The 25189-nt window shown below is 45.0% G+C and overlaps 1 protein-coding gene across 6 annotated transcripts in view; it reads left to right on the plus strand.

Moving 5' to 3' along the window:
* The window catches only part of ARHGAP21 (Rho GTPase activating protein 21), a 215204-nt gene that overhangs the window by 86449 nt on the left and 103566 nt on the right, over positions 1–25189 (plus strand). For all 6 annotated transcript variants that reach the window (XM_030550346.1, XM_030550347.1, XM_030550349.1 and 3 more), the window contains 2 exons: positions 2271–2453; positions 18484–18508. In XM_030550346.1, coding sequence (XP_030406206.1) covers positions 2271–2453; positions 18484–18508 — 208 coding nt within the window. Of the gene's footprint in view, positions 1–2270; positions 2454–18483; positions 18509–25189 lie in introns of those variants that run through there.

A 25189-nucleotide genomic window follows, 5' to 3' on the forward strand; every position in this document is an offset into this window, starting at 1 on the left:
GCCTTTACTACATTTGTCAGTTTTGTTAGATGGAAGGTGATTGTTGGAGGGAAGTAAAGAGGTTAAAAAATAAAAATCGATCTGGTTCAGCAGCTGCTGCTCTCAGAATACCAGTTCTGAGCACACTGTATAGTAAAGAACAGAATTATCAGACAGAAAGATGCACACAATATGTTGGGGAAGAGTTAACATGGCTTTTGTAAATGGAAATAATGGCGCCTCAATCTTTGAGGGGATCAACAAGCATATGGGCAAAGGGTGATCCAGTGGATGTATTGCACTTGGACTTTCAGAAAGCCTTTGACACGGTCCCTCATCAAAGGTTTTTAAGCAAAGCAAGTAGTCATGGGATAAGAGGGTAGGTCCTCTCATGAATCAGTAACTGATTAAAAGATGGGAGAGAAAAGGTAGAAATAAATGGCTAGCTTTCACAGGGGTTAATAGCGGGGTTCCCCAAGGATCTGTACTGGAGCCACTGCTGTTCAACATATTCATAAATTATCTGGAAAAAAGGCATCAGTGAGGTGGCAAAGTTGGCAGACAATATACAATTACATAGTTAAGCCCAAAGCTGACTGTGAAAAGTGACACAGATCTCACAAAATTGGGTGACTGAGGAACAAAATGGCAGTTGAAATTCATTATTGATAAATGCACAGTAATGCATGTTGGAATCCCAAAAACACACACAAAATAGTGGCAGGAGCGGCGCCAGGGTTTTTGGCGCCCTAGGCAGGGGTCCTTCCGCGATCCCGGTCATTGGCGGCAATTCTGCGGCAGGGGTGGGGGGGTCCTTCCGCGCTCCCGGTCTTCGGGGCACTTCAGTGGTGGGTCCCGGAGTGAGTGAAGGATGCGCCACAGAATTGCCGATGACTACCCAGAGCGCAGAAGGACCCCCCACTGCCGAATTGCTGCCGCGGGCGGCAAAATGCCACCCCCCCTAAATCTTAGTGCCGGCGGTCGCCTAAATGGAGGCGCCAGCCCTGAATAGTGGGGTCTAAATTAGCTGTTACCACTCAAGGAAGAGATCTTGGAGTCATTGCAGATGGTTCTCAGAAAACATGCCCAATGTATAGTGGAAGTGCACAAAGCTAACAGTGTTAGGAATTATTAGGAAGGGGATAGTTAATAAGACCAAAAATATGCTGCTGCTATATAAATCCTTGGTACATCACACCTTGAATACGGCATGCAGTTCTAGTCACTCCATCTCAAAAAAGATATATTAGAATTGGGAAATGTACAGAGAAGGGCATCAAAAATGATTTGGGGTATGGAACAACTTACATACAATGAGAGATTTAAAAAGACTTGGACTAGTCAACTTAGGTATTAGGGATCTATAAAATCACAAATGATGTGGAGTGAGTGAATAGGGAAGTATTATTTACTCCTTTACATAACCAAATAACCAGTGGTCACCCAATGAAATTAATAGGCAGTAGTTTTAAAACAAATAAAAAGAAATACTTCACACAATGCACAGCCAACCCGTGGAACTCATTGCCATGGGACATTGTGAAGGTCGCAAATATAGGTTGTTTTAAAAAAAAGAATTAGATAAGTTCATGGAGGTTAGGTCCCTCAGTGACTATTAGCCAAGATGGTCAGGGGGACAGCTGCATACTTTGGGTTTCCCTAAGCCTATGATTGCTAGAAGCTGGGACTGGATAATGGGATGGATCACTCAATAAATTGCCCTATTCAGTTCATTGCCTCTGTAGCATCTAGCACTGGCCACTCTCAGATGATAGGATACCATTGGGCTGACCCAGTTAGGCCATTCTTATGTAATTACAGGCCAGGACAGCATAGTCTATGTACAGTATGTATGTGTTTGTGCTGTGTAAATATCTGAAATGGAATCCTAGCAGACACCCAGGAAGAAGCTTAGTGTTTGTACATGAGTAAACTGAGTCAGACAAGATTTGCAATCTGTGTGGATCTCACTGGATTAGTGCAGTACACAGTATTAAACTCTAGTGCTTGGTATATTTTTTGTTTTTGTTTTGTACGTTGACTTTCTGAGATACATACAGCTTCACTTACAATTTAAAAATAACTATATTCAGAATATAACCTGAGATTTAATCTTTGGTGGAGCAAGTCTTACTATATTAGGCAAACTTACAGCTTGATATAATGATCCTGTGTGTGTATTTTGTCTTGTACATTTTATTTCTTGAAGATGAAGGATTCTCTTAAGAGAAAAAACAAAATTGCAAATTCTATATTTTTTAATATAGTACTTTTTTCTAATCTTATTTTAGGTGTCAAAACATAAAGATGGAAATGAGCAGAGTGAAGTTGTATCGCCATCGGAGGAAGAGGAAACATTCTCTTGGCCTGGTCCAAAAACAGTTGTGTTAAGGAGGACGTCTCAGGGCTTTGGTTTTACCTTAAGACACTTCATTGTTTACCCTCCCGAGTCTGCTGTTCACTTTTCTTTTAAAGTAAGTGAAATTAATGATGAGGGATATTTTTCAAAACACCTCCATGTTTCGGAAACAGCATTATCATGCTTTATGGATTTTTTTACTCCTTAGGAGTGTGTAGTAATTAGAAAAAATGATCCATATCAAAATAATCATCTCTTTTTAAGATAATGAAATCTTTCCTGTTTCCATGAGTGTAAATCTTATACTGAGGTGAAATACCTTCATGCATAATAATAAATGTCAGGCTTATTTGCTGTCTTGAGTACAAACTTCTTGATCTGCTTTATTCTCAGTGTATACTTCTTAGATAAATTGTTGAACTACTCTTCTCGCTTAGATCACAGACCAGTCTTCCTCCTGTTTTTAATTCTTTCCCCTGCAAAATACTACAGCCCATCAGTGTGGGCCTGAGACTTTATTTTTGAATTGACTTGAAAGAAACTGAAAATAATTATATGAAAAGGATAACTTTTATTTTAAAAAGCTTCTGATTTAATAACATTTTATTTGGTAACTAGGAATAAGTGCAGTAATAGTTTGTTACTGTAGAACTTGAATGTATTGCTGGTAAGCTTGGCAAATTTTTGACCTAAAACTATTGACACATCTGTCCAGATTTAAAAAAAAGTTTTACTCAAGTGTCTGTATCACAGTGTCACATTTAGAGAACAACCTGGAAAAAGAAGAAAACAATACAAGATAGGAAATCTGCTCCACCTTTCATTGTTTACATATGAAGTTAATGTGTGCTGCAAAGACAGTTTTCATGATTCTTGTATTTGTTATCTACTGAAAAGGGCTAGAGCTTTCAGTTTCCAATTAGCCAGGAGAGAGAAAAGATATGTATTTGCATATTCTGGAAGAAGTCTGTCAATTTTACAGTATACAGAAACCAAAGCTCATAAGTTTCCTCCTTTCTTTAAAACAACTATGAAGTAAGAAAATCTCTACATAGTAGGTTGGTCTCTCTCAAATGACCTTGTAAACTGGAGTAATAGTAATAGGATGAAATTTAATAGTGAAAAGTGCAAGGTCATGCATTTAGGGATTAATAAGAATTTTGGTTATAAATTGAGAACACATCAGTTGAAAGTAACAGAGGAGGAGAGGGACCTTGGAGTATTGGTTGATCACAGGATGACTGAGCCGCCAATGTGATATGGCCATTAAAAAAGCGAATGCGGTCTTCGGATGCATCAGGCGAGGTACTTCCAGTAAAGATAAGGAGGTGTTAGTACCATTATACAAGGCACTGGTGAGACCCCATCTGGAATACTGTGTGCAGTTCTGGTCTCCCATGTTTAAGAAGGATGAATTCAAACTGGAACAGATACAGAGAAGGGCTACTAGGATGATCTGAGGAATGGAAAACCTGTCTTACGAAAGGAGTTTGAAAGCGCTTGGCTTGTTTAGCCTAACCAAAAGAAGGCTGAAGGGAGATATAATTGCTCTTTATAAAGCTATCAGAAGGATAAATATCAGGGAGGGAGAGATTATTTAAGCTTAGTACCAGTGTTGACACAAGAACAAATGGATATAAACTGTCTATTAGGAAGTTTAGACTTGAAATTAGACGAAGGTTTCTAACCATCAGAGGAGTGAAGTTCTGGAACAGCCTTCCAAGGGAAGTAGTGGGGGCAAAAGACATATCTGGCTTCAAGACTAAGCTTGATAAGTTTATGGAGGGGATAGTATAATGGGATAGCTTAATTTTGGCAATTAATTGATCTTTGATTATGAACGGGTAAATATGCCCCAATGGTCTGTGATGGGATGTTAGATGGGGTGGGATCTGAGTTACTACAGAGAACTCTTTCCTGGATGCTGGCTGGTGATTTTTGTCCACATGCTCAGGGTTTAACTGATCCCCATATTTGGGGTCGGGAAGGCATTTTCCTCCAGGGAAGATTGGAAGGAGGCCCTGGAGGTTTTTCACCTTCCTCTGTAGCATGGGGCACGGTTCACTTGCTGGAGGATTCTCTGCACCTTGATGTCTTCAAACCATGATTTGAGGACTTAAGTAACTCAGACATAGGTTAGGGGTTTGATACAGCAGTGGGTGGGTGAGACTCTGTGGTCTGCGTTGTGCAGGAGGTCAGACTAGATGATCATAATTGTCCCTTCTGACCTTGAAGTCTGAGTCTGAATTACTGTCTATATTCTAAGTGTTCATTTGTATTCAATGGGTAAAAAAGAGCGTGGTTTATGTTGATAGGAAACAGTGAGACAGTTTTGGTGATCTAGTTAGTATTACTTTACCAAAATATTATTTTATGAATAATATTCCAAGGATATGGTTTCACATAGTGCATGCAACCTTTGGATGTTCCTTCTGGTTCTGTCTTCAGACAAGTAGCCAGTCAAGAACAAAAAAGTTTTGGCTCCCAGTTCTCTGTTTGGCTCTATTCTCCAGTTGTTTCCTGCCTCCCTTCACAAAGGTAGCTGAAGCTTTCTTTTGTATCAGCGTGCCCCTGGTCTACACTACGCGTTTAAACCGATTTAACGCTGTACCCAGCCACACAATGAGGCCCTTTATATTGATATAAAAGGTTCTTTAAATTGGTTTCTGTACTCCTCCCCAACGAGAGGAGTAGCGCTAAAATCGGTATTACCATATCGGATTAGGGTTATTGTGGCCGCAAATCGATGGTATTGGCCTCCGGGCGGTATCCCGCAGTGCACCACTGTAACCGCTCTGGACAGCAATCTGAACTCGGATACACTGGCCAGGTAGACAGGAAAAGCCCCGCGAACTTTTGAATTTCATTTTCTGTTTGCCCAACGTAGAGCTCTGATCAGCACGGGTGGCGATGCAGTCCCAAATCCAAAAAGAGCTCCAGCATGGACCGTATGGGAGATACTGGATCTGATCGCTATATGGGGAGAAAAATCTGTTCTATCAGAGCTCTGTTACAGAAGACGAAATGACAAAGCATTTGAAAAAATCTCCAGGCTATGATAGACAGAGGCCACAGCAGGGACTCAGCACAGTGCTGCGTGACAAGCGTAATGGAAAGCCAAAGAATCAAATGGACGCTCATGAAGGGAGGGAGGGGGAACTGAGGACTCCAGCTATCCCACAGTCCCCGCAGTCTCCGAAAAGTATTTGCATTCTTGGCTGAGCTCCCAATGCCTGTAGGGTCAAACACATTGTCCGGGGTGGTTCAGGGTATAGCTTGTCAATTTACCCCCTCCCCCCCCCGTGAAAGAAAAGGGAAAAAAATCATTTCTCTCCTCTTTTCAATGTCACCCTATGTCTACTGAATGCTGCTGGTAGACGCGATGCTGTGACAGTAAAGACAGTATCTGCTCCTCTTCCCTCCCCAGTGGCAGACGGTACAATATGCTTGCTGTCTGCTGAGTGTTCCTGGCTGACCTCAGGTGAGGCCGGCCGGGGGCGCCTGGGTAAAAATAGGAATGACTCCTGGTCATTCCCAGTAGATGGTACAGAACGGCTGGTAACCGTCCTCATCGTAGCAACTGGGGGCTGAGCTCCATCAGCCCCCTCCCTTTCATGTGTAAAGAAAAGATTCTGTACTGCCTGGACTATCATAGCAGCGGGATGCTGGGCTCCTCTCCCCACATGGCTTAATGTCCTGCCTGGACTAATAGCAGTTGGAGGCTGCCTCCCCCTCATTTTATCTCACTAACAAGTCAGTGTTTCTTATTCCTGCATTCTTTATTACTTCATCACACAAATGGGGGGACACTGCCACGGTAGCCCAGGAAGGTTGAGGGAGGAGGGAAGCAACGGGTGGGGTTGTTGCAGGGGCTCCTCCCATGAATGGCATGCAGCTCATCATTTCTGCGGGATCTGACCCAGAACAGCTGTGCTCTCTGGTTCTCTGATACACTGGTTCTCTAGTACACTTGCCCCATATTCTAGGCAGGACTGACTCTATTTTTAGATACCATAAAAGAGGGATTGACTCGGGGAGTCATTCTCATTTTTGTCTTTGCGCCCCTGGCCAACCTCAGCCAGGGGCACCCATGACAGCAGCAGATGGTACAAAACGACAGATAACTGTCATCTCAAATGGCGCAGCAGACGGTACAGAACGACTGATAACCGTCTCTGTTGTCATGCAAAGGCAAATGAATGCTTCTGTGTAGCACTGCAGTATCGCCTCTGTTAGCGGCATCCAGTACGCATATGGTAACAGTTAAAAAAAAAAAAAAAAAAAAAAAAAAAATTGCTGAATGGTCTCCATGGTTGCCGTGCTATGGCGTCTGCCAGGGCAATCCAGGGAAAAAGGACGCGAAATGATTGTCTGCTGTTGCTTTTCCGGAGGAAGGAATGAGTGACGACATTTACCCAGAGCCACCCGCGACAATGATTTTTGCCCCATCAGGCACTGGGATCTCAACCCAGAATTCCAACGGGCGGGGGAGACTGTGGGAACTATGGGATAGCTATGGAATAGCAACCCACAGTGCAACGCTCCAGAAATCGACGCTAGCCTCAGACCATGGATGGACACTGCCGAATTAATGTGCTTAGTGTGGCCATGTGCACTCGACTTTATACAATCTGTTTTATAAAACCTGTTTATGTAAAATCAGAATAATCCCGTAGTGTAGACATACCTTTGGGTGGCTACTAGACTCCTTATAGAGTAGAAGAAACTAGGCAGGAGAGCTTTGCCACTCTGGCTCCAACTCACTTTAGCAGTCTGTGTTGTGTGCCTGAGCCCTTCCACTGACAGACTTGTTGAAGCCAGCCAGCAGCAGAAATTGCTAGCTAGCAGGAATCAGGTGATTAACATGTTTCCCTGTTCTGCAGCTCAGAATGATCAGCAGGGGGTCAGCCAAGAGATTTCTCTGGATGGATTCCAGTTTGAAGCAGAGGTAGAAGCGAGTGAGGAAGTTTTGGCTGTGCTGAACAACGTTTATGCAGCCTTGTTGCTTCCTCCTGACAGAGACCATTTCTTGTAGGCTTCAACAAGAAACCTCAGTCAGTCACTTCTCTCTCCTTATCCAGCTCCCCCACCCCCTAAGTCTTCTCCAGAGGCTCTTTGGGTTCTCTGTGGGTTCTTAAACATATGCTTCCAGGGACATCCAGAGGAAGGGGAAGTGGGTAAAAGTAGATCTGTCCCACTCTAGTTGTATGTTTTCATTTTCTGCCTTCACTTCTGACAACTTTTCGGAGAGTCAAAGGAGAGTGTTCCCAGTGGAATAGCCATTCTGGCACCTCACATCTCAGACTATAAATATTATTTCAGTGGAGTTTGAGGCCTGAGTTGAGATGCTAGGATCCCTATGTTTCTGCAAAGGGGCTGTTGGGCGCTCATCTTCCTTAATCCCTTTCTGTCTCTGAAATGATGGAAATGGTTTCTCCATTCCATTATGACTCTTGCTTTAAATAGGAAATTATGGGATTAGGGGGTACTTACATACTTATGGCTGCCTGCTCATCCTCTTCATTCATGGTGGCCATTCAGTTGTTGACTGAAGTTCAGTCAGACAAACTCCACAAATTGGTCTTGGAAAAAATCTCTCGTGCTGACTTGTGGCAGTCAACAGCCTAAATGACATGACTCAGGACTCAGAGTAGGAGCCAATATCATGGTTTCCTCTTCTATTCTGGTTTTGTTGAAATGGCAGAAGGAAGAGGAATAAGTCTTTAAAATCACATACATCTTGTCTTTTCTGGAGACCCAAAACTTCTCATAGACATCTGTGTCTCCCTACCCCACTAGAGAGTTATAAGGTTCTTAAGGGTCACTTTCACTTCCAAAATATCTCTCTGGCAGTCCAGCTTATCAACATCCCCTGCCTAAATCTTCACTGAGATCAAGGTAGTAATTTGAGCTGCACCCCCCGCTGGCAGGCTTCTTTATGATCCCATACCTAGGTAACTGCATCATTCAAGCCCAGTCCCTCCAAAAGACCATTCAGGCCCCATTTCTTTGTTCTGTTTGTACTGTGTCTGTCACAATGGGGTTCTGGTCCATGAGTGCAGCTCTTAGATGCCATTGTAATATAAATAGGAGTAACAAGCAGTATCCAGATCACCTCAGGTCATGTTCAAAACCCTGGGACTTGTGTTAAGCCTGCATAGGAGCTCACAATCCCAGTCCCAGAGGCTGATCCTTTTAAGTGAAGTCATAGACAGGAAGGAGGCAGAAACATGAATATCCACAGAAAAGACTGAAAAGCTGGAAGTGGAAATTTTTGATCCCACCTGACCTGCAAATAGAGAGGTACTAGGGGCTGCATGTCTTGTCACAATCTGTTTCCCTGCTGTGTTTCTGTTAAATCCTGTCAGTTCCTTATTCCTTCTTCAGACCCTTGGAGGAGTGCTGAAAGCAAACTAGGGTTCCCTTGGCAATAAAGACTTCACTGACCTGGTACCTACACTGATCCAGTTCCCTAAATTATTCCCTTCTGTAGGTGCTCCTCAAACTTTCCATTATTACCAGTGGCAGCCTGAACTGGTGAGCACCCACTTCCCTTCTAGGAGTTGCTGTTTCCTGGGAGAGGAGGGGTTTCACATTGACTTGCTAGAACTCAAAGCAGTTAGACATGTCCTGATATCTCCGAACCTTTCAACAAGTCAGCAGGTCCTGATACAATTGGCCAACTCTGTAGTAGCTGCTTACATAAACTGTTGAGGAAAACTAAGTTGTGCATTAAGGAGAACTGAAAGGCAGGGTGACATTGTGACATTTTCTATTGGTAATAGATCTGGGGAGTTAGGCACTTCCTAAGTAGTGCAGCTACTAATGTGTGCTGCGTGTTTATCATCAAGTCAGATAAACTCATTTTGTTTAGACCCACTCTGCTGCGATCCAGCAGTTGCAGGGCACCAAATTCAAACATCTGACCGCTGAAGAAACTGAAGTGAAGTCTTAACAGAATTGGGGAAACTAGGCAGAGGATATGGGTTGGGCTTGCCAGAGAACACAGAGGGCTATGGTTAGATTAAGGCAGTGTTTCTAAAACTTTTTGAGTCTCAAACTCTGGATTTAAGAAGAAAAAATCGTGACTCCTCCCCCAAGGCTTGAAAAGGTAGGAGCATAAGCTGACGGAGGCACCTCCTGGGCATCATGGGTCCAAGGTTGGGAAACACTGCATTAAGCTGATAGTCAATGCCAACCAAGTAGAGTGTCTCTTAGTTACAGTATAAAAAACCAGCACTGCTTAGTAATAACTGTGACAAAGTCTCTTTTTCCTAACATATAGCCAATAAATGGCGAAAAATATGCAAACCAAATGTGAACCCTTGCAGACTGTGGAACACATGAAATAAGCTGGCAACTAAATTAGTTTGGGTTTCAATAAATGAGAAGTGTATCTCCAAGAAGACCGTGTGATAATTTAGTGAAAAAGTGATGAATGCATGGGTCACTTTGGCAAAGGTCTGCACCCACAAAGATCTGTTACAGCTTTCTAATCAGCTGAAAATGTGGTGGTGGTGGTGGTGGTGGTGGTGAAGCAATCTTGGCTACTGTTGTTACCAGGACAGTCATAAACAGCCACATTTATTAACTACAATTCACTACACTGTCTCTATTTTCATTTCATTTTATTGAAATGTAATGTTGCAATATTTGAATGTGAACAGTAATGGATCAGTAGTATTTATAAAGTAGTATTGTCATTTTATACTAGAGGCCCCAGTCAGCATCAGGGTCCTATTTTATTAATGCTGTACAAATACACGTAAAGTCATCGTCCTTTCCCAAAAGAGCTTTTTATCTGAGAAGGCAGGTGACCTGTAAAACAAGTGGGAGAGGGATCAATCCCCCACATGATTTTATTTACTTCTCTTTCCATAATATATTGTTGGAGAGATTGGGCATCAACTGTCCAACTAGCCTTTATTTATTGGCTGATTTCTTATTTGCATCGTGACAATGGCTGGTCTTGAGGAAGGATGTTGAAGTGTGTGATAGCCTTATGGATCAGTTCATCAAGGGCTTTCTATGTGCTAAGGGGCAGTGTGAGAAGATGTAAGAAGCTGACAAATGGGCAGGCAAGGCTGGCATCATTGTAAAGGGCAGTGTGATGAAGCAGAGGAGGGTATAATGAACATTATCTGTGTCATTGTTACTAGTGCCAAGTAGCAACAGAAGCTTAATTTTCTTCAAGTGCTTGCTCATATCCATTGCAGTTAGGTGCGCGCGCGCTGCGTGCATGTTCGTTGGAAGATTTTTACCCTAGCAACACTTGGGTCGGCTGGGCGCCCCCTGGAGTGGCGCCGTCATGGCGCCGGATATATACACCAGCCGACCCAACCGCCCCTCAGTTCCTTCTTACCACCCGTGTTGGAACAGTGCAGTGCGGTTTCACTGACCTCCACCTCCCTAGCTACTCAAAGTTCTCTAGTTATTTGATTGTGTCTTTAGTTCAAAGTTATAGTTAATCTTTATTGTTCAAGCCTCTTCCCTGCATCCGGTGCTGGGGCCCATGCCCAGTTCACCGGGTTTCAAACCGTGCTCGGCCTATCATAAGCCGATGCTGATGGGAGATCCACACGACTCCTGCCTTAAGTGCCTTGGGGAATCTCACCGGACAGATAAGTGTCACATTTGCAAGGCTTTTAAGCCGAGATTGAAAAAGGTTAAGCAGCTCCTCATGGAGGTGGCTCTTACCCCTCCGCCTTCGGCTCTGAGCACTGGTCAGTCGGCGGGAAGAAGCGCCTCCTCGGTACCGGACCGTGCCGGTACTGCAAAGGCCTCTCGGCACCGGCCGACACCGAAATCGATTCGGCACCACTCCCTGTCCCCGAGGACGAGAGAGCCTAAGACTCCTGCTGCTTCCATGCCAGCTGACCCGCAGCCAGAGAGCTCGTCTAAGACGGATCGCCTGGCACAGATACCTGCCGAGGCACCGACAACGTCGGCACCGTCGAGTCCGGTGCCTGACAGCTCCCCGGCATGCGCCATGGTTGAGCTTACTGACTCATGCTGCTTCCGTGCCACCTGCCCCGCAGCCAGAGAGCTCGTCTAAGTTGGATCGCCCGGCACAGACATCTGCTGAGACACCGATGACGTCGGCACCGTCGATTCGGGTCCCACGAGGGCCGTCGAGTCCGGTGCCTGACAGCTCCTCGGCACGCGCCGTGGTTGAGCTTACTGTTCCCTCCACCCTGGAGACATTTTCAACGGCGAGGGATCTGATTGCCATGACAGAGTTGACGCTGCCTCAACCCCTGGCACCGCCGGTGCGGGCAATACAGTCTATTGGCAAGCCTTCCTTGATAAGACTATCCTCTGTCAGCACAGCAGAGCGGCACCGTTCACAATCATGGTCCTGCAGACACTCCAGGTCCCGTCGGTGCTCCTGCTCCCGATGCCGCTCGCAGTCCTGGTACCGTTCTGCTCCTCGGTAGCGGTTGCACTCGCGGCACCGATCAGTATCCCGTTTTCCAGCACACTACTCTCGGCACCGCTCCAGCTCCTGACACCGCTCCAGGAACAGTGACTCCTGTAGCCACTCCCGACGTCAAGCCTCGAGATCTCGGTCAACCTCTGGCACACGCTCCGGTCGCAGGTCCTGACCTTGTTCCCGGTACCGGTATGCCTCCTGGTACAGGTCCCCGGTGCCTAGTAGGGCAAGGCCCGATGGAGACAGAGACTCTTCCCAGGGCTTTTCAGCACCTCCCATGGCTATCCAGACACGCATCAGTGTCGTCCCACACGGACCGCTCTTAGGCTCAGGACCACGATTCTGATGTGTCAACCAGAGTCTTCCTAGAGACCCAGGTCCAGGACCACGGACCCTATCAGTGGTCTTTGTGGACACCCTGGGCGTACCACCAGGCCCAAGCATACCAGTAGTTCCATCCCGCTCTGTCTCATCAGATCACCGAGTGCCGGAGACGACGGTTAGCCAACCCCCTCAGACTGATACGGATGAATCCCCAGTTCACCCACCAGCCTCTCCAGATGAGATGGTGGCACGAACATCCTCCTCGGGCCCTCCTCCAATCGACCTGAGAGCCCATCAGGACCTCCTAAGGAGGGTAGCACTCAAGGTGAACCTCCAGGTGGAGGAGGTCCTGGAGGTAGAGGACCTGGTAGTGGACGTTCTATCGGCGGATGCTCCTACTAGAGCGGCCCTACCGTTTATTCGAACCATCCAGGCGAATGCCGGTACTATATGGCAGCCCCCAGCCTCTATCCCTCCTGCAGCCAGGGGAGTCGAGCATAAATATATGGTGCCCTCTAAAGGGTACAAGTACTTGTATGTCCATCCTCCTCCTTGCTCATTAGTCGTCCAGTCCATTAATGAGAGGGAACGCCATGGCCAGCAGGCGCCAGCCCCAAACTCTAAGGAAGCTAGGCGAATGGACCTACTCTTCCACAAGGTGTACTCGGCAGGGGCCTTACAGCTCCGGGTGGCAAATCAACAAGCCCTGCTTAGCCACTTCCGTCCAGGTGTTATAAGTTTACAAAGCTTCTCCCTCAAGACTCCCACCAAGAGTTCGCTGCCCTCTTGGAGGAAGGGAAAAAGGTGGTCAGAACTTCCCTCCAGGCCGCGTTGGATGCAGCAGACTCAGCAGCCAGGACTCTGGCCTCGAGTGTTGCCATGAGGCGCATCTCATGGCTTCAGGTTTCAAGCCTCCCACCGGAGGTGCAGTATACCATTCAGGACTTACCATTTGATGGTAAAGGCCTCTTTGCAGAAAAGGCTGACCTCAGGCTGCAAAGCCTGAAGTACAACAGGCTCATAATGCGCTCTCTCGGCATGCATATGCCGGTAACCCAACGCAGGCCTTTCCGTCCCCAGCCTCACCGCCCATAGTCTGTGCCTAGACAAAGACAGGACTTTGGCAGGCGGCGCGGACGAGGTGGTCGCAGACGACCATCAGGACCCCAAGGGGGCCAAAATCACGGTCCCTCGAAACCATCACCGGGACTAAAGACAAACGTTTGAAGGTGCGCCCGAGGGCCAAACTTGTCCCTCTTCAAGGACTCCGCTCACGAGCAATTCCTCTTACAAGAGGTGCAGACGCTCCTCGCTATAGAGGAGGTACCGATGGACGAAAGGGGCAAGGGGTTTTACTCCCGTTATTTCCTAATCCCCAAGTCGAAGGGTGGCCTCAGCCCTATCCTAGACCTGCGAAGGCTCAACCAGTTTATGATAAAGTTGAAGTTCCGCATGCTATCCCTGGGGACCATTATCCCGTCCTTGGATCCCGGAGACGGGTATGCCGTCCTTGATATGAAGGACGCGTTCTTTCACATCTCCATATTTCCTCCGCACAGGCGATACCTACGCTTGGTAGCCAACCATCAGTACTTCCAGTTTACGGTCCTGCGTTTGGCCTTTCTACAGTCCCAAGAATATTGACAAAGTGTATGACCATAGTCGCTGCCTACCTCTGCCGACGTCGGATACACGTTTTTCCATATCTGGACAATTTGCTCATCTGAGGGGCCTCCGAGAGCGGCGGTTTCAGGCAATGGCAACAATCATCCAAGGTCTACTAAATTTCCCAATGACCTTGGCTCGCACTTGTCGGTCTCCTGGGTCACATGGCTGCCTGCACGTTTGTAACCAAACACGCCAGGCTCTGTCTCCATCCTCTCCAAGTTTGGCTCAACTCGGTATACCGCCTGGGCAGGGACCTGATGGACACGATAGTCACCATTCCCTCGAGCACCCTAGGCTCCCTAGAATGGTGGCTCACTCCCTCCCTGGTGTGTGCAGGGATGCCGTTCCATCCGCCCCAGCCCTCAATGTCCCTGATGACGGACACATCATCTCTTGGCTAGGGTGCTCACCTCGGCTAACAGAGAGGGACACGGTCCTCCCCCCTTTGTCAGGAGGCTGTCCAACTCTGGGACTTTGCATAGCCCCCTCGATAGATCTGGTAGCGTCCATTCTCCCAGGCGTTCGGAACACCTTGGCGGATCGATTTAGCAGATCTTTCCTGTTTCACGAGTGGTCAATCCACCCCGATGTTATGCATTCTGTTTTCCAGAAGTGGAAATTTCCCCCCATAGACCTGTTCGCTTCTTGTGAGAACAGGAAATGCTAGATGTTCTGCTCCTTCCAAGGTCTCCACCCCCGGGATCGATCTCGGACACTCTCCTGATGCCGTGGAAGAGCCAGCTCCTCTATGCCTTCCCACCGTTCCTGCTGGTTCACAAGCTCCTGCTGAAACTCTGCAGGGGCAGAGTGCATATCATTATGATCGCTCCAGCATGGCCAGGCAGCACTGGTACACCATGTTGCTCGACCTGTCGATAGCCAACCCAATTGCCCTGCCACTCCACCCAGTCCTCATAACTCAGGACCATAGCAGGCTTCACCCGGCCCTGCAGGCTCTTCACCTCACGGCGTGGCTGCTGCGTGGCTAATCCAGTCAGAGTTACGTTGCTCTGAATCAATACAACAGGTTCCCCTGGGTAGCAGGAGGCCTGCCACCCGGTCAACGTACCTGGCCGAGTGGAAACGTTTCTCCTGCTGGTGCGAAACGCTTAATCTTCTCCCACTGAGGTCTCGATCCCCTCTATTTTGGACTACCTCTGGTCTCTCAAACAGCAGGGCCTTGCAGTATCATCACTGAGGGTACACTTGGCAGCCATCTCTACCTTCCACCCAGGCGAAGGTGGTCATTCTGTGTTCTCACACCCTATGGTTTCGAGGTTCCTCAAGGGCTTGGAGCCCTTATACCCTCAAGTACGCCGCCCAGCCCTGACCTCGGACCTCAATCTGGTTTTAACCAGACTTCGGTCTCCCCCATTCGAGCCATTAGCAGCCGGCTCACTGCTATACCTGTCTTGGGAGACAGCTTTCCTCGTAGCTATTACATCGGCCTGACGAGTCTCCGAGCTTAGGGCTCTTACGGTGGATCCGCCGTACGCTATGTTCCACGGGGATGGGGTGCGGTTGCAACCACACCTGGCTTTCCTCCATAGGGTGATTTCAGCCTTTCATCTTGGCCAGGACATCTTTCCCCCGGTCATCTTCCTGAAGCCACATTCAACGCCACGGGAGCAACAGTTGCACTCCCTTGACATCCGTAGAGTGCTTGCATTTTGTATTGAGCGGACAAAACCATTTTGTAAACGCCCCAAACCTTTGTCGCAGTAACAGACCAAATGAGAGGCCTATCTCTTTCCTCTCAGGGGATCTCATCTTGGGTGACGGCGTGCATCCACACTTGTTGTTATTTGACCCATATTTCCCCAAGCCACATCACCGTGCGTTCTACCAGGGCTTGGGCTTCATCTGCTGCCTTCCTGGCTCGTGTACCTATCCAGGAGATGTCGCGCAGCTACCTGGTCCTCGGTCCACACCTTTCCTTCGCGTTATGCTCTGGTTCAACAGTCAAGAGATGATGCAGCCTTTGGCTCAGCAGTTTTGCATTCTGCCACATCTCACTCCGACCCCACCGCCTACATAATCACCTAACTGGAATGGATATGAGCAAGCACTCGAAGAAGAAAAGATGGTTACTTACCTTTGTAACTGTTGTTCTTCGAGATGTGTTGCTCATATCCATTCCAAACCCACCTTCCTTTTCCACTGTCAAATTAACTGGCAAGAAGGAACTGAGGGGCAGTTAGGTCGGCTGGGGTATATATCCGGCGCCATAGCAGTGCCACTCCAGGGGGCACCCAGCCGACCCACCGAGTGTTGCTAGGGTAAAAACTTCCGACGAACGTGCACGCGGCGCGCGCGCACACCTAACTGGAATGGATATGAGCAACACATCTCGAAGAACAACAGTTACAAAGGTGAGTAACCATCTTTTACAAGTGGTGTACTTTCTGCATGTTTGTATTATGAGTGATGTAATACAACTGAAACAGTACATGCTAAAATTTTGCAGCATGTATGTGAGGTGAATGTAAAAATGCTTTTAAAATTCAGAAGCATTTGCATTATCAAGCGCTCCATGTAAAAACATTTTTTTAAGGATTGAGATCTTTGCCTTGATATCATACAAAATCCATTTAATATTACTCTTTTGTATCTGTTTTATGACTGAGCTGTGCATGCCAGATGACAGATTACCAATAGTAAAATTGGTATCAATTTGTGAAGAACTGGAAATCTACCAGTATTGTTTACTATATCATATATTAAACTGGTCCCTCTCATGATTTTATAGTTTTATATCTTTTTATATCCTTGGAAAATGAGAATCCAAATATTTAAAGTCTAAAACATTTTGTTATTGTTCTTCAATGAATTGGGTAGAAACTAGATAAATACAGATGTTTGCCATTTATGTAATTGTATGCTGCAATCTTGTTGGGTGATCATTGTTCAAAACATGTTGAACTGTTACAGGAAGCAAGTGCGGTAATAATGACTCTTAACACTAGTTGTTCTCTGGGACAGTGTGTTTACTGAAGTACTCAACAGTCAGTATTGTACAAAAATGCAATGGTATACAACTGGCTATTCTCAAAATTAACCTGATTGATACAATTGTTATAGTACAGTATATCTGCTTTTTATAGAGAGACATGTGATCCTTACTAGCTCAATCCTTTTTAAAGTTAATTTTTTGTGTTGAGGTTTTTAAAGCTTCAGCAAACTCATTGGTAACTTCTGTGCTGTAATGACAATGTATTGTGATGCAGATTATACTGAATTGCTGTATCACAATGAAACGTGTTATAGCTAGAGGGACCTTTTCCGGGTCTATATTGTACCACATATTATAAACTTTTAGGCAAAAAAAAAAAAATCATTAACCTGGAATAAAGGCTGGGATGAAAAGCTGTCATTACAGGAAAACCAAAATTAATAGGAGAAAGATGTAGATTTTTTGTGGTTTCAATGGAAACAGCCTGGAAATTTGGAACTAGGGCTTCACTTAAACAGATAACACAGGTAAGATTACTAAATAACTTCTAGCTTTGCCTTAGCTTTGCCTTCACTAGTTCACCTCATTCTGAATGAGGCCATGTCAGCCAAGCCAAGTAAATTCCTAGACCAAGCTGCTTTCTTTAAAAAAAATAAAATAAAATTGAAGGGGTTGGATTTTTTTTTTATTTTTATTGTTTTTTATTTTTGGGTGGCTGGGAAGAGACCCCATATATTTCTTAATGTCTTTTTGTCTTAAATTTTCCAGAAAGGGTTCTACTTTGTAAGGCTATGTCAGTTTCCAAGTTGGTAGAATTTTGAAGTCAGGGAGCAGATAAAATCAGCCTTAATATGGAATAGGAGATTGACCTTAACTCTGGAGTTCCTACTGAATCTCCATATTGACGTTATAACGAGTTCTGGACAGAAAATTGGCTATGTAAAAAAGGCAACTGCTTATTCAGCTTCTCCTTCCTGAGTATTTTCAAGTTATAGCTGCATACTGCACTGACACAACTCAGTTTTTAGTTGTTAATATTGAAAAGTCAGTGCAACTATCAGAGAAGGAGCATCATCGTCAACAGATTTGTCACCTAAGCTATTCTAAGTGTAGAAACTTATATTACAGACAGACAAAGCTTGATGTTTAGATTTCAGGAGGAGTTTGCAGGATTTGCAGTTAGAAAATACTTCAGACTTATAAAGTGAACCAATTTTATGAGTCATTAGACAAAAAATGTGGAACCTCTCCCTTCAATTTTAGATTAATTGCACATACGCTGTACAGCTTTGCAGTTTATATTTTCTTGACTCAAATAATGCCATGTGACTTCTGCAGTGTGACATATCAAGAAAGTAAGATGAGATTTGTTTGTTTAAATACACTTTTACCTCGATATAACACAAATTCGGATATAACGTGGTAAAACAGCGCTCTGAGGGACGGGCTGTACACTCCAGTGGATCAAAGCAAGTTCGATATAACACGGTTTCACCTATAATGCGGTAAGATTTTTTGGCTCCCGAGGACAGCGTTATATCAGGGTAGAGGTGTATACACCTTGCCAAGATTTTCAGTAATTAATGCCTAATTTTAAAAATTACTAAACATCCAGTCTCTCCCATGAACATCAGACCGCTTATCTAGGTGCCTAAGTATGGGTTTACAAGCCTAACGAGGCACCCATTTTTGAAAACCCTGTCGGTATGTGTTTTCTTCCATTTGGTAAATTTTACATTTTAATTGTGTGTTGTTTTTGTTTGACAGGATGAAGAAAATGGAAATAGAGGAGGTACGGTGTGTTTTTTTTGTTTGTCTTTTGTAGTATTCCTTATTTATCATTCATCAATAAAGTAATGGGTATGCACTGTACTGGCTATTTTAGATCTGAGTTAAAAATTAATTGTGTGACAGTGCGAGTGGTTTTTTTGGTCTTCACATGGCATTGGAGCAGAAGTCCATTAAGCACAAGAGGCGATGTATTCTATCACCCCTAACTTTTTTTAACTTGAAAAGCAGTGTATTATGTAAGTCAGTGGCAGAGGTGAAAGTAAGCTGGTACGGTCCGGAATGGCATACCGGCAAGAGCCAGTACGCCGTGCCGGACTGCACCGGCTTCTGTGGCAGGGATTTAAAGGGCTTTGGGCTCCCCACTGCAAGCTCCAAGCCCTTTAAATCCTTCCCGCAGCTCCGGTGCCTGGGCTGGGGCTGGGATTTAAAGGGCTCAGAGCTCCCTGCTGCTGGGGGGAGCCCAGAGTCCTTACAATCCCGCCCACAGCTCGGCAGCTGAAATTTAAAGGGCTCAGAGCTCCTGCAGCGGCGGGGAGCTCTGAGCCCTTTCAATCCCCCCCGCAGCTCCGGCAGCCAGGCTAGGGCTGGGATTTAAAGGACACGGAACTCTGCGGTGGCCGAAGCCCCAGGGCCTTTAATTTGCCCCGGGGGCTCCCAGACACCTGCAGCTGGGAGCCCCGGGTTGATTTAAAGGGCCTGGGGCTCCCAGCCACAGCCGGTGCCCCAGGGCCTTTAAATCTTGAGAGGCCCCGCCTCTTCCAGATGAGGCCATGCCCCCTCAGGACTCTGGCAGTACTGGTAAGTCATGTCAGTTACTTTCACCCCGGTCAGTGGTTCTCAAACTTTTGCATTGGTGACCCCTTTCATACAGCAAGCCTCTGTGTGATCATCCTTATACATTAAAAACACATTTTTATATTTAACTCTATTATAAATTTTGGAGGAAAAGTGGGGTTTGTGGATGGAGGCTGACCTCATGACCCTCTCACGTAATAACCTTACGACCCTCAGTTTGAGAACCCCTGATGTAAGTAATAGTACACTTCATAGCACAGCCACTATGTAAACTTCATGGAATAATTGTAATACTCTAGCTCTCATATGAGTACTTTGTGAGAAACCAACTGGCTTAGTGTTTTTAATGCTAGGGCCATGATCCTTCATTATGATCCACACAAGTGCAGTCCTGTTGACTTCAGTAGCACTCCACAGAGGTACAGTGGTCTACCTGCACAAATCACAATGCAGGGCTGGAGCCTGATTCTGTATACAAACCATTTTCTCTATATATTGTGTGCAAGTAATAATAACTTTATGGCTTTTGATCAGTTTTGTTCTGGTGAAAGCAAGCCAGCACTTGGAGAGGTCAAGATATAAATCTAGTGCATAACATTGGCTGGGATTGAAAAAAGCAAAAACTTACCCACAAATGTGGCATGTAACTTTTAGAAAAATAACTGTCTATGAATTTAACTACATGCCCTTCAGAATTTTAACAGCATTAATTTGTCTTCTCATCAGCTCCAGTATTCTGCCATTCTCATTTTTCATTCCCTCTGAAATAAGACCTGTTGAACATAGTTTAGAGAGATTCAAGAAAATGAATGTGTATATAAAAGATTTTACACTGCAGTTAAGTTAGAGGAAGAAACCTTTTTCCTGTTTTATTTTTTTCTGCCGGTTTCCATTTTTTCCAGCCTTCTGTGTGCAATTTTTTTTGCTCCCCCTTTATTTAATTGCAAATATTAACATTTTAGAAACCAGAGCAACATCTCATTCCTGCTTAATTTAATTTTTCCTTTGGCACTTACTGTTGTCTCTTCCCTGCTCCCTTCTTTCTCATATTTTCTTTCCTTCCTTCCTTTACAATAAGTGGTTTTGGTCTGTGAGAAGAATTCGGCTTGCAAATTAAGGCTTTCCTTGCTCACCTGTAACTCCCATTGATTACAGAGGGATTTCTGGGAATGCAAAAGATTTGATTGGGCCCAAAGCACGTGACTGAACCAAACATCAAGTATTTGGATCAGCATTGAGTTTAATGTACAAGTGCAGCTCTCTGAAGACTGGCACATTCCAATACAGATCTCTCTGGAGAGCAGTACGCTTTGTTTAAAGAAAGTTAAAAGGATACTATCTCAATTGGTATTTGTATGTTTTGGTGTGTGGCTGTGGTGCCTCAGGAGCAGACTGGGGAAGGAACTGTGAATCTCCTTGGCTCTCCTTTTCCTCTACTGGTGGAGCAGATAATTCCTTCATCCTTCAACATCCTCCCCCCCCCCCCACTCCCAGCTCAGCTGCATTGGCTAGCATGTTCTAGGGTGGAGCCATGCCTGTGCTCAGTCTCTGACCACCTATTTCCTGCCAATCAGTGCCAGAAAGGAAGCAATAGCCATATGGAGACTGTGTTCTCATCTGTGCTAGGATACACTGGACATGCAGCCTTCAGAGGAGAGTACTACCCCATTACTCCCTTGCACAGGCACACAAAGCAGGAACATCCTTGCCTGGGTGCTGAAAGGAGTCAGTCTTGTGCATGGAACAAGTACAGAACATACAGTAACTAATGAACCACCACCCTGAAACTAAATGCATTTGTTATTGACAAGGTGTTGCAGCACTCCCCCATTTGGTCATAGAGATAACCTGATCAGCGAGAGGCATAGATCAATATTTATTTACTTCAAATTTTGTTCATTTGAATAGCCTCCCTGAGCTGTATTTCTCAATGGCCCATACCTAATGGTTCAGAGGGAAAGCACAGTCCCAAAATGTACCACATTGTATGATGGGCTGAGTAGAAGGTGGGGACAAGTTTCCTTTTCTGAAATAATAAATTAGTTAACAGTTTACACTAAAGTCACAAGATTATTTATTACAGCAACTTAAAATGTACTGGGTGCCTTGCAATACACCTCAGACATGAACCCTGCCCTGGGAAGATAGTATAATGAAGGGCGTAGTAAGATGGAGTAGATAGAGAAGAAAAGGGGTAGCATCAGTAACATAACCTGGCTGCTCACAAGAACCAGTGTCCTGCATAGTGAAGGGGTGTGTGTGGGTGTGTGTGTGTGAGGAATAAAAACACCTACAAGTCTCTGGCTAATTTCTTGTCAACTTCATGAATGAAATGGGCCCCTAAGAAGGGACTTGAATCAGGATAGAGGGAGTGGCATTATAGACACGCTCAGCAAGATTCTATGTAGCCAGGGACAATGTGGAAGAAAATAGGGAAACGGTTTTGTGTGGCAACTGCACGAATTGGATATCGGAGCTGGAATTGTAGCTGGGGGCAGAATAGTGAAATAAGAAAGACAAGATTCAAAGGATTATGGGGCATTATTCACATGATCAGATCAATTGGCAAAAATGTATGTTCTTAGTTATCCACTTTGCATGGATTATAGGGTAGTGATGTGGGAATCAGAGTGGGTGGGTACAGTAATGAAGAACAATGAAAGCATGGACAAGAGGTTTGTTTGAACTGAAAGAAAAGGTTGGTATAAAGAATTAGTGGAGGAAGCAATGACCAGATTTAGGCTGTCTGGGTGTATGGGGCAAAGGGGAGGAGTTGATGAAGATCCATAAATTATTTGCATTGAGAAGATGTGTAGTGGAAGAAAACTGTTTACTCACGGATTTTTCTCAGGAAGCATTCAACAGTGCAGAAAAGGAGGAATCAAATACTCAGGGTGCACCAAAACAAAGGTTTAAGATGTTGGCATGGCATTTGGGAGACAGCGGCAAAGGAATCAAAACTGAAGGGGAGGGATTTGACTAGTTAGTAGAAGTGAGGAAGGGAAGTGATAATAGCAGGTCACGAATGGTGATTTGATGATCACAGAAGCAGTAGGGGCAGAGTGGGTGGCATTAAATATGATTGTTTGAGGTCACGGTTATTTTTTGGCAAAAGTCAGATTGTAGGCAATAAACAAAAATTCATGGAGGCCCACGACCTGTCTGTGGTGGGACAGACGGCCGGGTGGGAGGCTAAAGCCTGAGTCCCATTGCTTGTAGGGATGTGTGTGTATGTGCTGATAGCGCAGAGCTTTGCTGTGTGAGGTGAGGGTGGAGGGACGCTGACAACCTGGATCCCCACCACTGCAGGGCGGTCTGACAGCTCAAGGCAAGGAAGTTAGAGGTACATTAAAGATGGAATCCATGACGAAATCATATCCCTGAATATAAGTAGTGGTCAGGGGGAGAGAATGCAGATGTGAAAAGATTAGAGGAGGGGCAGTATTAGCTGAAGATAGGTAAGGTGAATAGCCAGGCTTGCTTGTTTTTATCTTAATATGTGATCAGGTGTTCTTGTTCATACAGTGTTGCTAGAACATCCTGTAGTACCCTAAACAGTATAAGGCAGGACACTTGGTCCAAACAGCAGAAGGGTTATTACTATTTCAGCATGTTCTACACTGATATGTGTATGATATTAGACTTCAAGGAAAGCAAAAGGCACAGCACATTGTAGAGATCATCCTTGATTGTGTTTGTTTTTTTGGATGGGATAGTCCTAGGAGGTTAAGATGTTGGACCTGCTTTCACCCACTGCTCTGAAGTCTTGCTTTCATCCAGGGTGCTCTGAAGTCTTGCTGCAGGAAAGCTCAAGGTAGTCTGGGTGTAGACAAGCTGGTGGGTGCAGTTGCCAGAGTGAAAAAGGCTTCTGCAGTGGTGCTGAAGCTGTTTCAATTTTACATTACCTGTTCCCAAAATAGGAGAATAGCTAGCATGCAGGGGATCAAATCGGGAAGTCTATACCCATATGCTGTTTGTAATTGAACAAATGAATTAGTTTCATGTAATGTCTTAAAGTAGAAATCAGTTAGTTTAGTAAAATTACGGTGTGCCAAAATTAAGGTGTGCTTACATAGTCCTTTACAAGGAATAGTTAATAAATGGACTACCTAAGAGAGCAGGTAATTGAGCATGAAAAGTTACCAGAAGTTGCTTTTGTACATGCAAATTGATGTATGTTTGAGTGGTGGTAGGGTATCTCATCTGGGGATCTCTCAAATTTGTTGTTATTTTATGGAACAGAGTTATTGGGACATACGTAATCCAAAGGAGCCATCTAGTGGCAACTTCATTAAATAGGTTTAAGCTTAAGGAAGGTTTTTTGTTTATGTATTAAGGTAGTTTTCTCTTCAGTTCTTATAAATCTTTTGCCTTTTACTGAAGATTTTTGTAGAGAGGATCACTTATGAGACTGCAGTAACATGCTTGCTTATTTTTCCTTTAGCGCGTTTATATTGCTTGGCAAGATAAGTTAGCAGAGTAATTTATAAAATGAAATATTTTTTCCAGAATTGATGTTTTTAGGTTTCATGAATATTGTCAAAGACTTGAAAGAGATTAGGGGAGCAGCATAATGAACGCTTTTTTGGGTGTGTGGGGGAGGGGTGAGAATAGGAAAAGTTAGTACAAAAACTTAGAGCAGAGGTTATGTTAATACTGTACTCTGGCACTGATTTGAAGAGATTTTTTTTAAAATGAAATTGATTAGAGTTAAATGTTCTGCATGAAGATTTGACTTAGTCTTAGTTTTCTTAATTTAAAGGGTTAATTATAAACATGAACTTTTTTGAAGCATTCAGGTAGCATTTTCACTTGAAGCTTAACTTGATCAAAGATTCACCTAATCCTGTATTGGGGTCCCCAGTATATGTTGGGGTTGTATTCTTGAAAAGGGCAATGGATACACAGGGTCCCTGATAAACATCTCCCCCTTATCCGTCGTTTTGCCTATCCATCACTCATCAATAGAGGAACGCGTTCCGAGTTACATTGGTCCCGATCCACATATCCATGGCTTCACCCTTTGCATGGCTTTTCTGTGGATGCTTACCACCCACTGGCAGCCGGCACACCCCTAGCACCTCCTGTCTGCCGATGACCCTGTGGACCACCGATCAACTCCTCTCCCTCCCTCCCAGCGTCTCCTGCATGTCGTGAGACAGCTGTTCCCCGGTGTTCAGGAAATGCTGTGAGGGGAGTGGGAGGAGTTGATTGGGGCCTACAGGCTCTATGGTGGGGAGAAGAGGTGCTGGCTGCTGGTGGATGCTAAGCATCCACAGAAAAGTCAGGCAAAAGGTGAGGTGATGGATATGCGAATCAGGAGCGACATAAATCAGAACACGTTCCTCTATTGATAAAAAATGGATATGCAAAACGATGGATAAGGGGGAGATGTATACTAGGGACCCCTTGTAGTAGCTTTTGTTTCACTTATGTGAAGTGGATGGGTGCCTGTGAAAGACTACCACATTGATTGTTGGAATATTTTTTTGAATGGAGGTGCTCCAGTTACTCAGTTTTCCTCCATTGTCAGGTCCCATCACCTTTTTTTATAAGTAAATAAAATAACTTCAGATTTTGTCTTGGTGGTGTTTTGCACTTAAGGATTTAATCATGCAAGACTAGGAGTTGCTGACTACCTTCAGTGAGGAGGTGAATACCCTCAATTCCCACTGACTTTACTAGGAGTTGCAGGTGTACAGCACCTTCCTGACATAGATGAAGTATTGGGAACTTCAGAATAATAGAAATGTAGGGCTGGAAGGGACTTTGGGAAGTCAACTCCAGCCCCCTGCTTTGTGGCAGGACCAAGTAGACCTTGACCTTCCCTGAGAGGTGTTCGTCCAACTTATTCTTAAAAACTCCAATGATGGGGCTTCCACAACCT

Source organism: Gopherus evgoodei, chromosome 2 (assembly GCF_007399415.2).
Source record: "Gopherus evgoodei ecotype Sinaloan lineage chromosome 2, rGopEvg1_v1.p, whole genome shotgun sequence".
NCBI classification, from domain to species: domain Eukaryota; kingdom Metazoa; phylum Chordata; order Testudines; family Testudinidae; genus Gopherus; species Gopherus evgoodei.